This window comes from Coregonus clupeaformis, chromosome 27 (genome assembly GCF_020615455.1).
Source record: "Coregonus clupeaformis isolate EN_2021a chromosome 27, ASM2061545v1, whole genome shotgun sequence".
NCBI lineage: Eukaryota > Metazoa > Chordata > Actinopteri > Salmoniformes > Salmonidae > Coregonus > Coregonus clupeaformis.
The window spans coordinates 17,911,480-17,932,443 of NC_059218.1; the positions used below are offsets into that span (position 1 = coordinate 17,911,480).

At 42.0% G+C, this 20,964-nt stretch overlaps 1 protein-coding gene across 1 annotated transcript in view; it reads right to left on the bottom strand.

Annotated features, from left to right (window-relative positions):
• Positions 1 to 18,168, bottom strand: part of LOC121541582 (microtubule-associated serine/threonine-protein kinase 1-like) — a 125,078-nt gene extending 106,910 nt beyond the window's left edge. The window contains exon 1 of the mRNA XM_045208059.1: positions 18,025 to 18,168. Within this exon, the coding sequence (XP_045063994.1) occupies positions 18,025 to 18,063 (39 nt within the window). The 5' untranslated portion in view covers positions 18,064 to 18,168. The remainder of the gene's footprint in view (positions 1 to 18,024) is intronic.
• Between the last annotated feature and the right edge of the window lie 2,796 nt (positions 18,169 to 20,964).

Here is a 20,964-nt window from a genome sequence, read left to right on the forward strand (position 1 = left end):
TTAGGTAAGTTTGAATTTATACAGTAGGAAAGGCTGTAAGAATATATTTCTGGACTTTTAGGTTATGGGAAAGGATGAGGAATATGTCTGTGTGGACTTTGAGGTTTTGCAAAAAAGCCACCCTACATTTCAGTCATTGTTTCCCTGTAACCAAATCCTCTAGTGAATGCACCATATACACTACCGGTCCAAGGTTTTAGAACACCTACTCATTCAAGGGTTTTTCTTTATTTTTACTATTTTCTGTGGTCCTCTGTAGCTCAGCTGGTAGAGCACGGCGCTTGTAACGCCAGGGAAGTGGGTTCGATCCCCGGGACCACCCATACACAAAAATGTATGCACGCATGACTGTAAGTCGCTTTGGATAAAAGCGTCTGCTAAGTGGCATATTATTATTATTTATTATTATTATTATTCTACATTGTAGAATAATAGTGAAGACATCAAAACTATGAAATAACACATATGGAATCACATAGTAACCAAAAAAGTGTTAAACAAATCAAAATATATTTTATATTTGAGATTCTTCAAATAGCCACACTTTGCCTTGATGAAAGCTTTGCACACTCTTGGCATTATCTCAACCAGCTTCACCTGGAATGCTTTTCCAACCGCCTTGAAGGAGTTCCCACATATGCTGAGCACTTGTTGGCTGCTTTTCCTTCACTCTGCCGTCTGACTGATCCCAAACCATCTCAATTTGGTTGAGGTCGGGGGATTGTGGAGGCCAAGTCATCTGATGCAACACTCCATCACTCTCCTTCTTGGTCAAATAACCCTTACACAGCCTGGAGGTGTGTTGGGTCATTGTCCTGTTGAAAAACAAATGATAGTCCCACTATGCCCAACCCAGATGGAATGGCATATCGCTGCAGAATGCTTTGGTAGCCACGCTGGTTAAGTGTGCCTTGAATTCTAAATAAATCACAGACAGTGTCACCACCAAAGCACCTCCTCCATGCTTCACAGTGGGAAATACACATGCGGAGATCATCCGTTCACCCACACGGCGTCTCACAAAGACACGGCAGTTGGAACCAAAAATCTCCAATTTGGAATCCAAACCAAAAAGGACACATTTCCACCGGTCTAATGTCTATTGCTCGTGTTTCTTGGCCCAAGCAAGGCTCTTCTTCTTATTGGTGTCCTTAATGTAGTGGTTTCTTTGCAGCAATTCAACCATGAAGGCCTGATTCACGCAGTCTCCTCTGAACAGTTGATGTTGAGATGTGTCTATTACTTGAACTCTGTGAAGCATTTATTTGGGCTGCAATTTCTGAGACTGGTAACTCTAATGAACTTATCCTCTGCAGCAGAGGTAACTCTGGGTCTTCCATTCCTGTGGCGGTCTTCATGAGAGCCAGTTTCACCATAGCGCTTGATGGTTTTTGCGACTGCACTTAAAGAAACTTTCAAAATTCTTGAAATGTTCCGCATTGACTGATGATGGACTGTCGTTTCTCTTTGCTTATTTGAGCTGTTCTTGCCCAAATATGGACTTGGTCAAATGATTGGCTCAAATGCATTAACTTTTAAGAAGGCACACCTGTTAATTGAAATGCATTCCAGGTGACTACCTCATGAAGCTGGTTAAGAGAATGCCTAGAGTGTGCAAAGCTGTCATCAAAGCAAAGGGTGGCTATTTGAAGAATCTCAAATATAAAATATATTTTGATTTGTTTAACACTTTTTTGGTTACTACATGTTTCCATATGTGTTATTTCATAGTTTTGATGTCGTCACTATTATTCTACAATGTAGAAAATATTAAAAATAAAGAAAAATCCTTGAATGAGTAGGTTTTCTAAAACCTTTGACCGGTAGTGTACATTGTCCAGAAAAAGTGCCCATATTTAGATAGTGTCTTAGCCCTCTGTGCCAAGGTATTCCTTTATCCTGGTCTCTTTAACTTTGCCCTAAGAAGCTCTGCAGTCAGACCACGAAGTGACTAATAACAGTAGCACCTTCTTGCATATAAAAACCATTTGGTGGTAAGAGTGCTGGACCGTAATTGGAACGGCAAGGACTGTGATGGGACACACACAAACACAGACACTCACATACTTTTTTAGTTGTATTGTTTGTATATCGTTGTATTTTAAATGTGTGACTGTCCTTGTGTATCAGTGTTTTGTTACTTGTCATGTTTTGTGTTTTTTGTGGACCGAGGAAGGGTAGCTGCTGCTTCTGCAAAAGTGAGGATCCAAATAAACAAATAGATTAAAAATATAAATAGCAAGTTGAGGAGTTGTGTATTGGCTTTAGAATTACAGTTGTAGGAACAGGTAGGGGTATTGAACTCTTACCCTATGAGGTCCGGAGCCTGCTGGTTTTCTGTTCTACCTGATAATTAATTACACCCACCTGGTGTCCCTGGTCTAAATACGTGCCTGATTAGAGGGGAACAATTTAAAAAAGCAGTGGAACTGGCTTTAAGGTCCAGAGTTGAGTTTTACGTTTCTAGAGGTTTAGCTGTAGTAGTTTGTTTCATTTAGCTCAGTTTTAACATGTACAGTATGCTTACAAGGTGCAATATACAGAAATCGCACTGCCATTTCCTGCTTGCTAAAATTCTAATAGTTAGCCTAATTTCAATTTATGTGACAAAACAAGCAATGTAAAGAATCATTGTACCATCTAAACCGCTGTGAAATATATTTTCAATAACCAAAAATATTGTATTTTCAGCTAGTGTACAAAACCGAAAGTAAAAGACGCAAAAAATAAACGTAATAATGCATAGAAATAGCACACATAGAACTGATCTACCGCTTCTTAGACTTGCTTTCAATGAGAATGACAAATCTATAACTCAAATTTCTATGTGAATTAGGTCTGGTCTCCCAAAAAGTTAGATAATGCATCTTTAAGGGTGTTTTCACATATAGTCATCTTTAAAAGAACCAATCTCAGTCCCTTGAAAGCGAACTCTGGGGTAAAAAAAAGTTATTTGTATTCACACTGCCCTTGCCTTTGAATGAGGACTCAACTCTTTTGCCAGTTCACTTCACCTATTTTGTGGTCCGAGTCCCCTTTGCATTCACATTGCTATGTTTAGAAAGGAACCAAGGTCTTTTTCCAACATTCACTCAATGCACTCTGGGTTTTTACAGTGCAGGACAAGCCATTGAGTGTCCAATCAAATCCCAACTGATAGTACAGTGGGGAAAAAGGTATTTAGTCAGCCACCAATTGTGCAAGTTCTCCCACTTAAAAAGATGAGAGGCCTGTAATTTTCATCATAGGTACACGTCAACTATGACAGACAAATTGAGATTATTTTTTTTTCGAAAATCACATTGTAGGATTTTTAATGAATTTATTTGCAAATTATGGTGGAAAATAAGTATTTGGTCACCTACAAACAAGCAAGATTTCTGGCTCTCACAGACCTGTAACTTCTTTAAGAGGCTCCTCTGTCCTCCACTCGTTACCTGTATTAATGGCACCTGTTTGAACTTGTTATCAGTATAAAAGACACCTGTCCACAACCTCAAACAGTCACACTCCAAACTCCACTATGGCCAAGACCAAAGAGCTGTCAAAGGACACCAGAAACAAATTTGTAGACCTGCACCAGGCTGGGAAGACTGAATCTGCAATAGGTAAGCAGCTTGGTTTGAAGAAATCAACTGTGGGAGCAATTATTAGGAAATGGAAGACATACAAGACCACTGATAATCTCCTTCGATCTGGGGCTCCACGCAAGATCTCACCCCGTGGGGTCAAAATGATCACAAGAACGGTGAGCAAAAATCCCAGAACCACACGGGGGGACCTAGTGAATGACCTGCAGAGAGCTGGGACCAAAGTAACAAAGCCTACCATCAGTAACACACTACGCCGCCAGGGACTCAAATCCTGCAGTGCCAGACGTGTCCCCCTGCTTAAGCCAGTACATGTCCAGGCCCGTCTGAAGTTTGCTAGAGTGCATTTGGATGATCCAGAAGAGGATTGGGAGAATGTCATATGGTCAGATGAAACCAAAATATAACATTTTGGTAAAAACTCGTCGTGTTTGGAGGACAAAGAATGCTGAGTTGCATCCAAAGAACACCATACCTACTGTGAAGCATGGGGGTGGAAACATCATGCTTTGGGGCTGTTTTTCTGCAAAGGGAACAGGACGACTGATCCGTGTAAAAGGAAAGAATGAATGGGGCCATGTATCGTGAGATTTTGAGTGAAAATCTCCTTCCATCAGCAAGGGCATTGAAGATGAAACGTGGCTGGGTCTTTCAGCATGACAATGATCCCAAACACACCGCCCGGGCAACGAGGGAGTGGCTTCGTAAGAAGCATTTCAAGGTCCTGGAGTGGCCTAGCCAGTCTCCAGATCTCAACCCCATAGAAAATCTTTGGAGGGAGTTGAAAGTCCGTGTTGCCCAGCGACAGCCCCAAAACATCACTGCATGGAGGATTGGGCCAAAATGCCAGCAACAGTGTGTGAAAACCTTGTGAAGACTTACAGAAAACGTTTGACCTGTGTCATTGCCAACAAAGGGTATATAACAAAGTATTGAGAAACTTTTGTTATTGACCAAATACTTATTTTCCACCATAATTTGCAAATAAATTCATTAAAAATCCTACAATGTGATTTTCTGGATTTTTTTTTCTCCTTTTTTCTGTCATAGTTGACGTGTACCTATGATGAAAATTACAGGCCTCTCTCATCTTTTTAAGTGGGAGAACTTGCACAATTGGTGGCTGACTAAATACTATTTTTCCCCACTGTACTTACCGATGAATACACACAGGTTGGAATATTCTGGCTACTCCTGTTCAGTAAAGTGCTAGAGCAGCCCAAGGCAACACATTTTAGTTGCTATGATGCGCAATACTAAATCTATAGTATAACAGAACTACTGGTAACACTTGCCATTTCTGGCCATTGAGCAATCTACTGGTCAAAGTGCAATATTTAAATATGCAATTAAATCAGGAATTACATGAGAACGGATGTTTGCAGTCTACACAAACTGCAATCTCATTGAGGAAGAGAAAAATGGGTCTGATTTCACCTTTAAAAAATATGTCATGGCCACTTAACATTATGCAAATGTACTATTATAATCAAGATAATGATTTTTCAGAATTGCGAAAAATTTACAATGGCATAAAAGAAATACAGTGATCCCTCGCCACTTCGCGGTTCACTTATCGCGGATTCGCTATTTCGCGGATTTTCATAATGCATATTTTTTTTTTTGGTGCATTGTGCTCTGCATTCTGATTCGCTAAAAACTCACTCCCGCTTCTTGTATCAAAACATGCTACGAATTGTGCTATCATTTTGTCGTCTCGTGCAGTTATGTGTACGTACATAAAACAGCTTGGCAAATTTACATTAAGTTGGCCAAATTATCTTGTAATTTCGAACATCTCCTAATGAAATGGGACCCTTTGATGAGCCGTTCGTTACAGTTCTCCAACGTAATCGATGGTGGCATGTCGGTGTACAAGGATCTTTTTGCAAAGAAGAAAAAAGAGCGACAACAGCTGCCTATCACTATGTTCTTCTCCCGAACAAACACACCTGCACCGCGGGCTTCAGAAGAAGAGAACACTGCAGAGCGCAGTCAGGATGCAGCGGCCCAGTCTGAAGAGCAGTGAAACGGCCTACACGTGAGTCACTGTATTTGTATACATGTAATAGTTGCTAATTGTAAAAAAAAAAAAGTTTTCTATTTCGCGGATTTCACTTATCGCGGGTCATTTTCGGAACGTAACCCCCGCGATAAACGAGGGATTACTGTAAACAAAAATATAGCTACGAGCAGCAATGAACGGGGTTCACACGATGACACAAAGGACACAAGATCAGTTGGATAACAAAGAAAGCACTATCATGTAGGAACTATCTTCCTTTATGTGCAAAGCATCACCATGTGAAAGCATTACCATGTTTATCTCTCAATACCCCAAGGATGACACAAGTGAAGTTTAGTCAAGTGCTACAGGTTGGTTGGCATTGAATACAGCAGGTAATCATTCTTAAAGTCATTACTTAATGTGTTAATATTTCTAACTATATAGTGGTCCCACTCACACAGAACTCCCCTATGCCTTTTTGACCTCTTTCTCCGCTCTCTCGCCAGATGAGATCCTGCGACTAGTGAGGTCTGGACACCCCACAACCTGCCCGCTCGACTCAATCACTTCACTTCCCTCATTAGCTCCTCCCTGACCAATGGCTGCATCCCCTCTGACTTCTAAATGGCCAGAGTCACTCCCCTCCTCAAGAAACCAACACTCGACCCCTCTGACGTCAAAAACTACAGACTGGTAGCCCTTCTTTCTTTTCTTTCCAAAACACTTGAGTATGCGGTCTCTGACCAACTCTCTCAGAACTATCTTCTTGACCCTAACCAGTAAGGCTTCCAGATGGGTAACTCAACCAAGACTGCTCTCCTGTGTGTCACGGAGGCTCTCCACACTGCCAAAGCTGGCTCTCTCCTCTGTTCTCATCCTCCTAGATCTATCCACTGCCTTCCACAACGTGAACCATCATATCCTGCCTCTCCACCCTCTCAGTGCTAGGCGTCTCAGGCTCTGCACACTCTTGGATTGCATCCTACCTGGCAGGCCACTCCTACGTGGTATGAACAGCCTGCCAGGTAGCCACATACTCTCACTACTGGCACTCTCACTACTGGTGTCCCCCAGGGCTTGGTTCTAGGCCCCCCTCCTCTTCTCTCTATACACCAAGTCTCCGTCATATCCTCATATGGTCTCTCCTAACATTAATATGCGGATGACACTCATCTACTTTTCTCCTTCCCCCATTCTGACACCCAGGTGGCGACGCGCATCTCTGCGTGCCTGGCCGATATCTCAGCTTGGATGTCGGCCCACCACGTCAAGCTCAACAAGACGGAGCTGCTCTTCCTCCCGGGGAAGGCCTGGCCGCTCCAAAACCTCTCCATCACGGTTGACAAATTCCACGGTGACCCCCTCCGAGAGTACAAAGAACCTTGGCGTGACCCTGGAAAACACCCTGTCGTTCTCTGTGACTCGCTCCTGCAGGTTCATGCTCTACAACATCCATAGAGTATGACCCTACCTCACACAGGAAGCGGTACAGGTCTTAATCCAGGCACTTGTCATCTCCCATCTGGACTATTGTGACTCGCTGTTGGCTGGGCTCCCCGCTTGTGCCATCAAACCCTTGCAACTTATCCAGAACGCTGCAGCCCACCTGGTGTTCAACCTTCCCAAGTTCTCCCATGTCACCCCGCTTCTCCGCACACTCCACTGGCTTCCAGTTGAAGCTCGCAGCCACTACAAGACCATGGTACTTGCCTACTGAGCAGCAAGAGGAATTTCCCCTCCTTACCTTCAGGCTATGATCAAACCCTACATCCCAACCCAAGTACTCTGTTCTGCCACCTCTGGTCTCTTGGCCCTCCAACCCCTATGGGAGGGCAGCTCCTGCTCAGCCCAGCCAAAGCTCTTCTCTGTCCCGGCACCCAAATGGTGGAGCAAGCTTCCCCCTGAAGCGAAGACAGCAGAGTAGAGGTCTTCAAGGATCTACCCGAACCCGATTACCCGAGATCCGACTGGGTCGGATCCCACATTTCAATGCAGCAACTAATCATTCTCAAATGCATTAGAGGCTAATTAATTGAGTCTATTCCCAAATATAGAGTCAATCTGATTTACGGTGCATAAGAGTATTTTTTTCATTAGCAAATGTGCTATTGTGCCTCTATAGGTACAATGTGGCCATATTCGAATGCAGCAACTATTCTTTCTCAAAACCATTAAAAGACTGATGTAGTAATAAAATAAGTCTAAATTAAAATATGGAGTGAATCTGACGTATGGTTCATGGAGGAGAAGATGACTGCAGTTGATTCTGAGCATTGGCGTTTCATATGCAAAGAATTAGTTGTTAATGAGTTCATTCTTTTTTGAGATATCAATACAAAATTCAGTGTGGTTCATCTTAGTGATGTCCATGATAGCGATGACAAGTTTCAAGTTTAAAGACCACTGTGAAGTGGTTTAAATTGACACAGAAAATCTGATTTTTGATTTGTCATTAAGACATAATGTACTTTTTACTACATACAGTGAGGGAAAAAAGTATTTGATCCCCTGTTGATTTCTTACGTTTGCCCACTGACAAAGACATGATCAGTCTATAATTTTAATGGTAGGTTTATTTGAACAGTGAGAGACAGAATAACAACAAAAAAATCCAGAAAAACGCATGTCAAAAATGTTATAAATTGATTTGCATTTTAATGAGGGAAATAAGTATTTGACCCCTGTGCAAAACATGACTTAGTACTTGGTGGAAAAACCCTTGTTGGCAATCATAGAGGTCAGACGTTTCTTGTAGTTGGCCACCAGGTTTGCACACATCTCAGGAGGGATTTTGTTCCACTCCTCTTTGCAGATCTTCTCCAAGTCATTAAGGTTTCGAGGCTGACGTTTGTCAACTCGAACCTTCAGCTCCCTCCACAGATTTTCTATGGGATTAAGGTCTGGAGACTGGCTAGGCCACTCCAGTACCTTAATGTGAATCTTCTTGAGCCACTCCTTTGTTGCCTTGGCCGTGTGTTTTGGGTCATTGTCATGCTGGAATACCCATCCACGACCCATTTTCAATGCCCTGGCTGAGGGAAGGAGGTTCTCACCCAAGATTTGATGGTACATGGCCCCGTACATCGTCCCTTTTATGCGGTGAAGTTGTCCTGTCCCCTTAGCAGAAAAACACCCCCAAAGCATAATGTTTCCACCTCCATGTTTGACGGTGGGGATGGTGTTCTTGGGGTCATAGGCAGCATTCCTCCTCCTCCAAACACGGCGAGTTGAGTTGATGCCAAAGAGCTCGATTTTGGTCTCATCTGACCACAACACTTTCACCCAGTTCTCCTCTGAATCATTCAGATGTTCATTGGCAAACTTCAGACGGGCCTGTATATGTGCTTTCTTGAGCAGGGGGACCTTGCGGGCGCTGCAGGATATCAGTCCTTCACGGCGTAGTGTGTTACCAATTGTTTTCTTGGTGACTATGGTCCCAGCTGCCTTGAGATCATTGACAAGATCCTCCCGTGTAGTTCTCGGCGGATTCCTCACCGGTCTCATGATCATTGCAACTCCACGAGGTGAGATCTTGCATGGAGCCCCAGGTCGAGGGAGATTGACAGGTCTTTTGTGTATAATCAAAATAATCGCACCAACTGTTGTCACTTTCTCACCAAGCTGCTTGGTGATGGTCTTGTAGCCCATTCCAGCCTTGTGTAGGTCTACAATCTTGTCCCTGACATCCTTGAAGAGCTCTTTGGTCTTGGCCATTGTGGAGAGTTTGGAATCTGATTGAGTGATTCTGTGGACAGGTGTCTTTTATACAGGTAACAAACTGAGATTAGGAGCACTCCCTTTAAGAGTGTGCTCCTAATCTCAGCTCTTTACCTGTATAAAAGACACCTGGGAGCCAGAAATCTTTCTGATTGAGAGGGGGTGAAATACTTATTTCCCTCATTAAAATGCAAATCAATTTATAACATTTTTGACATGCGTTTTTCTGGATTTTTTGTTGTTGTTATTCTGTCTCTCTCTGTTCAAATAAACCTACCATTAAAATTATAGACTGATCATTTCTTTGTCAGTGGGCAAACGTACAAAATCAGCAGGGGATCAAATACTTTTTTCCCCCTCACTGTACATTTTCCCTGAACCCAAAAGTACTAGTTACATTTAGAATGCTTAGCAGGAGAGAAACATTTTCCAATACACACACTTATCAAGAGAACATCCCTGGTCATCCCTACTGCCTATGATCTGGTGGACTCACTAAACACAAATGCTTTGTTTGTAAATTATGTCTGAGTGTTGGAGTGTGCCGTCTGGTTTGCTTAATATAAGGAATGTGAAATGATTTATACTTTTAGTTTTGATACTTAAGAATATTTAAAACCAAATACCTTCAGACTTTTACTCAAGTAGTATTTTACTGGGTGACTTTCACTTCAGTCATTTTCAAGGCATCTTTACATTTACTCAAGTATGACAATTGGGTACTTTTTCCACCACTGATGAGTGCAAAGACCATATTTGGAGTGAATCTGACTTTTAGTCCATGAGAATATATTGTTTTGCTAATTTTATGCATTAGCATTAAAAGTGGAAAAAATTTGAATTGTTGATACAGTGCCTTGCAAAAGTATTCATCCCCCTTGGCGTTTTTCCTATTTTGTTGCATTACAGCCTGTAATTTAAATTGATTTTTATTTGGATTTCATGTAATGGACATAAACAAAATAGTCCAAATTGGTGAAGTGAAATGAAAAAAATAACTTGTTTCAAAAATCCTAAAGAAAATAAATAATGGAAAAGTGGTGCGTGCATATGTATTCACCCCCTTTGCTATGAAGCCCATAAATAGGATCTGGTGCAACCAATTACCTTCAGAAGTCACATAATTAGTTAAATAAAGTCGACCTGTGTTCAATCTAAGTGTCACATGATCTGTCACACGATCTCAGTATATACACCTGTTCTGAAAGGCCCAAGAGTCTGCAACACCACTAAGCAAGGGGCACCACCAAGCAAGCGGCACCATGAAGACCAAGGAGCTCTCCAAACAGGTCAGGGACAAAGTTGTGGGGAAGTACAGATCAGGGTTGGGTTATAAAAAAATATCTGAAACTTTGAACATCCCACGGAGCACCATTAAATCCATTATTAAAAAAATTGAATGAATATGGCACCACAACAAACCTGCCAAGAGAGGGCCGCCCACCAAAACTCACGGACTAGGCAAGGAGGGCATTAATCAGAGAGGCAACAAATAGACCAAAGATAAACCTGAAGGAGCTGCAAAGCTCCACAGCGGAGATTGGAGTATCTGTCCATAGGACCACTTTAAGCCGTACACTCCACAGAGCTGGGCTTTACAGAAGAGTGGCCAGAAAAAAGCCATTGCATAAAGAAAAAAATAAGCAAACACGTTTGGTGTTCGCCAAAAGGCATGTGGGAAACTTCCCAAACATATGGAGAAGGTACTCTGGTCAGATGAGACTAAAATTGAGCTTTTTGGCCATCAAGGAAAACGCTATGTCTGGCGCAAACCCAACACCTCTCATCACCCCGAGAACACCATCCCCACAGTGAAGCATGGTGGTGACAGCATCATGCTGTGGGGATGTTTTTCCATCGGCAGGGACTGGGAAACTGGTCAGAATTGAAGGAATGATGGATGGCGCTAAATACAGGGAAATTCTTGAGGGAAACCTGTTTCAGTCTTCCAAAGATTTGAGACTGGGACGGAGGTTCACCTTCCAGCAGGACAATGACCCTAAGCATACTGCTAAAGCAACACTCAAGTGGTTTAAGGGGAAACATTTAAATGTCTTAGAATGGCCTAGTCAAAGCCCAGACCTCAATCCAATTGAGAATCTGTGGTATGACTTAAAGATTGCTGTACAACAGCGGAACCCATCCAACTTGAAGGTGCTGGTGCAGTTTTGCCTTGAAGAATGGGCAAAAATCCCAGTGGCTAGATGTGTCAAGCTTATAGAGACATACCCCAAGAGACTTGCAGCTGTAAAATATTTTGCATCTTCAAAGTGGTAGGCATGTTGTGTAAATCAAATGATACAACCCCCCCCAAAAAATCTATTTTAATTCCAGGTTGTAAGGCAACAAAATAGGAAAAATGCCAAGGGGGGTGAATACTTTCGCAAGCCACTATAGTTTCATTATTTTAAATATCAATGCCTTAACATGGTTCATCGTGGTAATGGCTTTGATGACCCCAAGAAGGGACAAGTTGATAGGCCATAGTGGAGTGGATTTACAAAGGATTTAAAATCTACACGTAAAATCTGAATTCCTGATTTATCAATAACTCAGCCATCTCTTAACCAACCCCATAGCTTTTCTCAAACTAAGTTAAGAGATGTACCATGGGCCTACATACTGAATAGTATTATTATATTATTGATTGATTGACTATGACTTTTCAGATCACCCAGTAGTGCTATCTGCAGGGTCAGCTCCATGCAAATATTGCAATCCTTCAGCCATTCCTGGACCTGTGTCCAGAAACAAGCTACAAATGGACAGTACCAAAACAAATGATCTAATGATTCTGTCTCTTCACAGCCAAATCTGCAGAGCTGGGAAGATTGTATCCCCCATTCACATAACATTCTATTGGTAGCAAGAATTGTATATAATAATTTAAATTGAAAAATTATAAGTTTTGAATCCGGCGTCATTTTGCGTATCAGTTCATGAACACTATGCCATGGAATCGGTACGTCAAAAATCTCTTCCCAACTATTTTGCCATCTATATGGGATGGCTGTCAATCTTTTAGTCCTTAAATGAAACTGGTAAACTTTTTTATTTATCACAGTTTTCTTTAACCAATGTTGTTCTTTAATGCAAGGCCGACAGACAAGTTCATTACTTTTTCCTCCTTCCACTTTCCTCTTCCATTTTTGCGGTAATGCTGCAATTATTTGGTTGTAATTTTGGGTAGAGCAGACATTTCCATATGTTTTTGTTAGCTGCATGTGCGACATAACTCCACCATTCCTACCGATAATATAATTTACGAAGATAATGTTTTTTATCAATTAGTTTGAGTTTAACCACAATATTTGTTGCAATATTTGTTCTGTCTTTTCTGGAGGATTAAATTGAAATTGCAACCAACTTTCTATGGCTTGTTTTAGAAATAGTGATATTTGGGAGATTATTTCCTTTTCAAATATCTGAAAGTGAGGGGTTGTAATCTGAATAAAGGGAAAAAGTGCCTTCTTGAACACTGGGTGAGACAATCTTACTAGTTTGCTAGAGAACCAGTTCAGATTTAAGTATAATTTTTGTATGACTGAAGCTTTTAGTGATAGGTCTAATGCTTTAATATTTAATAATTTATGTCCTCCTAATTCATATTCATTATATAAATAGGCCCGTTTAATTTTGTCTGGCTTGCCGTTCCAAATAAAATTGTGTATTTTTTCTCATATAATAAAAAAAAAAAAAACTGTTCGCTAGGCGTAGGCAAGACCATAAGCAAACTGGGATAATACTAAAGAGTTAAATTGACAGGTATTTACCTTTCCATGGTAGCAAGATCTTATCTATTTTTGCTAACTATCTATTACTTTTTTTTGGAGTGAGATCATTTATTTCATTTGGGATATGTATTCCAAGTATATCCACATCACCATCAGACCATTCTATTGGTAAACTACATGGTAATGTTATTTTGACTTATTGTTCATGAGAATACGTTTTTCAAAAAAGGAACCAATCTATGATTGAGTTATTTGACAATTTTCTTATAATAAAAATACAGAGAATAAAAATAGCTTCGCTGTGAAACCCTAATAAACAACATAATGCATTCGGTAGCATGCAAAAAATTATGACCTTCAATCGAAAAAGCAATTACATGAGAGAACATCTCATCAGAAATGCCCGGTCCCCATTCGTTCTTATTAAGCATACATGTGAAAACAGAGCTAAATGAAAGATGCAAATACAGCGGAAACCTCTAGAGACTCACACACCATGCCTGGTCCTACAGATGTAATTATAAAGCAAATACACAACAACTCAACTGCCTATTTATTTCAATTACAGTCCAGCACTCTCCACCAAATGGTTTAAATATGCAACAAGGTACTACTGTTTTTATTATTCACTTTGTAGTCTGACTGCAGAGATTCGTAGGGCAAAGAGAGAGACCAAGGGACAGAGGAAAACCTTAGTACAGAGGGCTAAGACACTATCTAAATTTGGCCACCTTTTGTGGACAATGTATGTAGGGCATTCACTCTGGGATTTGGTTAGAGGAAAACAATGACTGAAATGTAGGGTGGCATTCCTCATAATTTCCCATAACCTAAAAGTACAGAAATATATTCTTAAAGCCTTTCCTACTGTACAAATTCAAACTAGCCTAAAACTATTCTTGGCACGCAGGTATTTGAGTCTATTTTTTATTTGAGAGCACTTTTGCTATGCTCTAAAAATGATCTGAAATTGCAAACAATTATTGTAGACTGTATTACATCCCAATTGCTTTTAATCGCCAGCACTCTGTGCGAGACAATAGCCTTGACCTTGAAAACTGCAGTTATCCAGACTTCAATGGAATAAATTGATCACATTCTCTCCAGAACACGTGCTGTTGCAGACCCATCCAAGTTTAGCATTATGACACTTATGTGGCAATGCCTCAATGTCACAGCCTGACACTAGACTAGCAAACTCAACAGGCAGTTAATGTATACAGGACATTGATAGGCTGGATGAATAGCCATGTGTGCTTGTCATTCAAGTGTTCTACTCCTCACAGGGCATTATTTTTTAATGCATGCATGCATGCGCCCGCCCGCCCACACACACACACGCGCTACTCCAAGACACCTGATCAATAATGTAGACATGTCTTGAAGTGTAAATATTTGACATTTATGATATCCATCATAAATAACTGATGAATGTGTAGTTTCTCACTGACAGTAGGGCATAAGTACACACTTTGTAAGTCTCACTGACAGTAGGGTTTACACTAAGTGAACACTGTTGTGGATGTCTGTCTGTTGGGTCAGGTCCAAGGACAGAAATAGACAAGTGCATAGAGGAAGTTAAACTACTTTACATACCATGTGCAGCCCTTAAACATTTACATAAACCCAAAGGGAGGTAAAATGTTGTTGGTGAAATGTTGGTGACTGATATTTCGCATCTGAAGAAGAGTATGGTCTAACGTGTGCGTTCCACCAACCTGCAGTTCACTTAATCTGGTGTGCGTTTTCTTATCCTCAGAAGAATTAAGAAACATTGACCCAATGGGAGGGGATTCTGTTGAGATGTTGACACAATCAAACCAAGTCATTTCCTGGAGCCACCTTAATTATTCATTCCAAACTCTTTGTCTCAATATATTTTGCCATATCAGTCAATTGACACACAAAAGAAAGTAAAGACAACATTGAACTGTGGCATATTCAGTACTGTATACACAGATATGAGTCATCATTTTACTGATCGCTTTTTACTTCAAAGTCCCACTTACTGTATACTGTACATACACAAATCAGCATTTATATAGCACAAGGCCATGCACTTCTCATTTACCAAAATGTAAACATTATCTAGTCTCAGTGAAATGATGTCACCACTTATTCCTTCCTGCTCCAAGGATCTGAGTCAGAGAGCCAGTCTCATTCACTTGCCTGACAAACTAACTTCCCTGTTGCCATTTGAACCACAACACTGGTGCTCTATAGAGCTTCCTCCCTCCACCACAGAGGTCTTTCTGTTTGGCTTAGCTGACGTCTATCAAGGATCTCTAAGAGCATTGGGCGTAATGTCTCCTGTGTGAAACAATGAACAAGGATGGAGGTAGCGTGTCCTTTAAAGTTTAAACAAAGAGCTAGCGGGAGATAAGCGGCTACTGTGAGGACAATTACAGCTTTGGGAGCTCCTGATAAACGCACGTGGCAATTACACTACATTTTAATGGCTAATATAGAGAAAGTCATTAAGACTATATAAAAATAAAAAAAATTGAATGAAATGTTGAAATGTCAGCATTTCTGCAGTTTGATTTTCCTAAGTGAATAAACACTGGGGAAACACTATATTTTAAATTGTGAAACATACAAACAATAATTTGGTTATCTACGTTTTGTCCACGGCTTTTATTGATAATTTAAAACAAAAGCACAGGGGGAAAATGCAATCTCTAACGAGCACGAATGTCATTCTTTATAGTGAAATTAATGTCGGAGCATAAAAGCTACTTTACTGCTTTGATTCATCTGTGGAGTGCAGACCAATTAAAAATAATGGCACATAAAATGACTCACTGGGAATTTGGCATGTAGAAAAAACAAATCTGGTTCTCCCATCCTAGTCAACAGTTCACAGTCCTTTTGGATTCCCTTTTACCCTGGAACTCTCATTTGGAATCACTGAGCTATTCACCAAGTATTGATCTGTGATAAAGGAGTTTTGCTGTTGTGTACAAAACAAAGTAAATCTACAGTTTGAATTTTTTTTAAATGTATGCTTGCGTATGGTGACTGTACCAAACTAAAGCTTAAATCTCAGAATAAAGTTTTCCAACAGTGGGTATGAACAAAATGTGAGAGAGATGGTGCATTTCTAATTGCAATGTTCTTCACCCCCCCATTATGGCACTGTGTGTCCATTCAAATCTCTCTGTTATGGGATAAGTGCAATCATGCGTTCCTAAAGTACACACACTGGACGAGGGCAGCCCTGCACACATCCAATACTTTTATCAAGGCTTCCGTCCACGAAGCACACGCTTCGATATCTGTTCCATTATCATATAGAAGTCAATAAGAGGCTGGTTGACAGTGCTTCAGCCTTCCCGATCAATCAGCCTCCCCATATGGAAAATATATAATTTAACAAGATTCTTATATGTTCTACCTGGAGCTTAAGTAATATATATGGCAGCAAGTACACTTACAATGTTCATAGAAGATTCTTGTAATATCTGACTTGGGTGGGTAACATTTAGACATAACAGAAATGTTGCATGTATTGTATAAAAAGCAAACAAGAGACATGTAAGCTAAGCCTTCTAAGGTCTCATACATGGGACATACACATTTCAAAGCAATTGGGATACCACTGTCGGAAGTCATTGACGCACACAATGTCACACTTATTGAAGAAAGTAGCAAAGTCCGCCACGAGGAGGAGCAGGAAGAGGAATGGGGAAAGCAAGAAGGGGAGAGATGGAGGAGGAGGAGGAACAGGAAGAGGAAAGCAGGAGGGGGGGAGGATGAAGAGGAGGAATGACTGATCGCAGCAGAGAATCTATTTAGTTAGTGGAGATCTCTCAACAATCATTCTCATGATAGCACATTGGTAGTAGTCAGTGACAAATATCAAAGCTAAGCAGGGCTTGGTTAAAACCCTGGATGGGAGACCAAAGATAAGTAGATAAATCCAGTAGGAGGTGCTGCCCAGCCTTAACCATGGAAACTCATACCTGAAAATGTATATACAAATATAGTATTTTTCAAATAGTAATTGTCATGTTTTTTTTTATATGTTGACCTATAAGGAAAGCATTTCCATGTAGGAAATTCACCACAATCATGTATTCAATTGTGTGTCATATCAGGCATATAAGTTAACACATATACAAATACATCACTGACATATAGGATATTTATATATTTTTTACAAATAATATTTTATGCCATACAAGATTCTTATGTGATTTTCTTGATTATTTTCCATATGGCTCTATAGCTAGGAACATACAGCGTCAGCAGCCCAGGCAGGTTATACCACTAATGTCATGCAGCAGACATAAAATCATAGGCAATGGAGAAATCAAAATGATTCAGAAGAAATCACATTTGTTTCTGTCCAATGTTCTTACAATGTGTATAGAGATATACGCTAATCAAGACAGAAGTTTGAGAATACATAAACTGGAAGAGTGGATATGCTGTGGTAAAGTGACGTAGTCAATCATGATGTAAATCAATGTTCCGATGTAGAACATTTACCTCAGAACAGAATCATCTTTAACAACGCGAGACTACAAACACAGCTCTGTGAATAGGTAAGCAGCTACCACACACCCACACACACACACACACACACCCCATACTGCCAAGTGCAGTCCGGGATCTTAAGCACTTACAAATTCGTAACATAATGTACGAATTGGAATTCATAACGCAAAATTAAATATACACACATTTTTATTTTTTTAGCAGGATGTAACATATCATGCGAAATGGATAACGTAGTACAGAATTGTGCACAATTTTCGAGGACCGGTTTCAGTTAGTGAGCACTACTTTCAAAACAACTGTCTGAAATTATACAAAAGCTCTGGAGCATCACTATCACAAAATATAGGAAACTCCTAACTGTGCTCTGCTGTACAGAAGCAACAAACCCTGTCAGAGCAATGCCCCACATACAAACACACTACCACTGCACGTCTTCTCCACACACACATATCAGTTTCCATTCCCCTACCTGTAGCCCTCGTCTCCTCAGAATGCTCGACTCGTCCATGCTACAGAGCTCCGGTTTGTCATGCCTCCCTACCAGCGCATAGCCATGCGGACTGACTGACTGGCTGGCTGCCTTTAGCTGTCTCTCTCTCGGTCTCTCTCTCCCGTTTCCTCCTTCCCTCACGCTAACTCTGATCTTAGCAGCTGCTAAACACTAACATCAGAACTTATCTGATTGGAGGGGGGCAGTCAGCTGACACCTCCCTCTCTTGTTCCTCTTCCCGCCCCTCTGGAACTTCAGGACAGTGTGCGTGTGTGAGAGAGACAGAGAGAAGCAGTATGTGAGTGAATATAAATAAGTGTGTGGGGGAGAGAGGGAGTGTGTGAATGTGAGTGAGTCAGTACGTGAGAGAGGGAGAAAGAGATAAGGGAAGAGAGAGAGAGGCAGTTCTAATTCAGCATTGGGACTGAGGGGCGACTGGGTGCCCTAGCTGTGCCTGGGTCATTTCCCCCGAGCGGAGTGGCCACGCTTTTGTGGTGCCCTAGGTGAGCATGAAACCCATTACAGGATATCCTGGCCCGAATTGTTCTCCTCCTCTCTATTCAAACAATAGAGTTGGCATCCTGTGTCATTATTCCTCCAGTTCCCCCCTCTAGAGGGCAAAATATATCAGACAGACAGAGCGAGCTGCCCCAGGACTCCGTCCCTCATAGTGATATAATACTGCAGGTGGCTATTGTGGGGCTTTCCTTTCCGACAAACAACAGTGCTTATTATTACCGTGCTACTATCAAAAACAACTCCACTGCTTCAGTCAACTCCTCCACAACCAGTTGTATGCAGCACATACTGTAAGTGCATATCCACTGTCAATTTCCAGTGATTTCATGCATTTCCGTCTTTTCTTTCCTGGCTGTCTCTGTTACAAGTTCTATAAACTCCTAGGCACTCAGCAAGTAACCGACCGATCATCTTCTCCAATGCTATACCTCGCCGCTGTCGCAACACCACAGTCGCCCCGCTCTGAATTATTAGCATTTAGATCAATACGTTGGTTTACGATTGCCATCATGCCAATTCCATCCGGCAATTTCACAGTCAGTTTCAGTCCTGTGCGGTTTTGTTTTGCTTCTCCACCCCTCGCTCATTTCCATTTGCTGTGACTCTACTCTGTGAATATTAAGTACCACCCCATACATTCTCCCAGTCTTCAACCAAGCTCAAATTATTTATGTTATTGAGCATGGACGAGTGACGGCTAGTTGGCTACATATGGCTGAAGAGAGAGAAAAAAAACAGAGTGTGAAAGGTCAGACAGGTGAACGCCATGTAGACTTTCCCCTTCTCAAACCGTCTGTTGAACAAAGCAGTGTTTCACTGAAGCTGGATGGCCAGTCATTTGTGCTGTCCCTGAGAATTGAAAAGGGCAGCCAGCGCTGGAGTAATAGGACCTGTTTTTGTATTCATTCATAAACCGTTCAAACCTCCACAGAAGGTGGATTCAAATGCAATTGTCTGGAAATTACTTCATTGACAAAAACGCAAAAGGCTACTGCGGAAGCGACAACTCACTTCCCGGCCACTCAGAGGACCCATTTAATAAATCAGCCAGAGTAGAGCCCTATGGGGAGCGGTGAGAACGGGGGCATTGTGTGGGGATGATAGCCACTGCCACTGGTTCTGGCTCTGGGAGGAAGGGGCCCTTGGCCACAGGCTGACCTCTACAGGAAGTCCTGGGGTGTTTCTGTGTCTCATTTCCTCCCGGCAGGTGGGCAGCTAAGCCAGTTTCCTTGAGCTGCGAGGAGGCAAGAACGTAGGAAAGTGGAGTAGTGAGAGGAGAGGGGTTTTGGTGAGAGTTAGCCCTTAGAGCCTGCAGTGAGAGCTGATTGAATGACCCAAGGCCCCTGCTACTCCTCTGCCCTGCCTGGGCTTAGATCGCTAAGCTAAGGCAGGTGGAAGAGGGCCATGGCCTGTGTGGAGAAAGAGAGCGAGGAGTATATCGAGAGTGGGAGAAAAAGAGGGGAAGAAAGGGGCGAGGGGAGAAAGAGAGACCCTAACACAGATCCTTTACAGTGAAAGCTTAGCCAGACATTATATCTGTGTATACATCCAGTCCTTTGGAGTAAATCCCTCAGTGGGAAAGAAAAGCAGACTTTATAACCTTAAAGAACCAATCCCTCACAATGGAGTCCAATACCACCTGGGGGCGGCCCGTCAGGAAGTACAGGATCCTCTACAACGGGATCCTGGACTTCCTGACGGGCCGCACCCAGGTGGTCAGGGTAGGAAGCAACATCTGCCATGCTGATCCTCAACACAGGGGCCCCTCTGGGGTGCGTGTTTAGTCCCCTCCTGTACTCCCTGTTCACCCATGACTGTGTGGCCAAGCACAACTCCAACACCATCATTAAGTTTGCTGACGACGCAATGGTGGTAGGCCTGATCACCGACAACGATGAGACAGACTACAGGGAGGAGGTCAGAGACCTGGAAGTGTGGTGCCAGGACAACAACCTCTCCCTCAGTGTGATCAAGACATAGGAGATGATCGTGGACTACAGGAAAAGGAGGGCCAAGCACGCCCCCATTCTCATCGACGGGGCTGTGGTGGAGCAGGTTGAGAGCTTCAAGTTCCTTGGCGTCCACATCCCCAAACTATCATGGTCCAAACACACCAAGACAGCCGTGAAGAGGGCACGACAACGCCTATTCCCCCACAGGAGACTGAAAATATTTGGCATGGGTCCTCAAATCCTCAAAAAGTTATACAGCTGCACCTGAGAGCATCCTGACTGGTTGCGTCACCGCCTGGTATGGCCTCCGACCGCAAGGCGCTACAGAAAGTAGTGCGTACGGCCCAGTACATCACTGGGGCCAAGCTTCCTGCCATCCAGGACCTCTATACCAGGCGGTGTCAGAGGAAGGCCCTAAAAATTGCCAAAGACTCCAGCCACCCTAGTC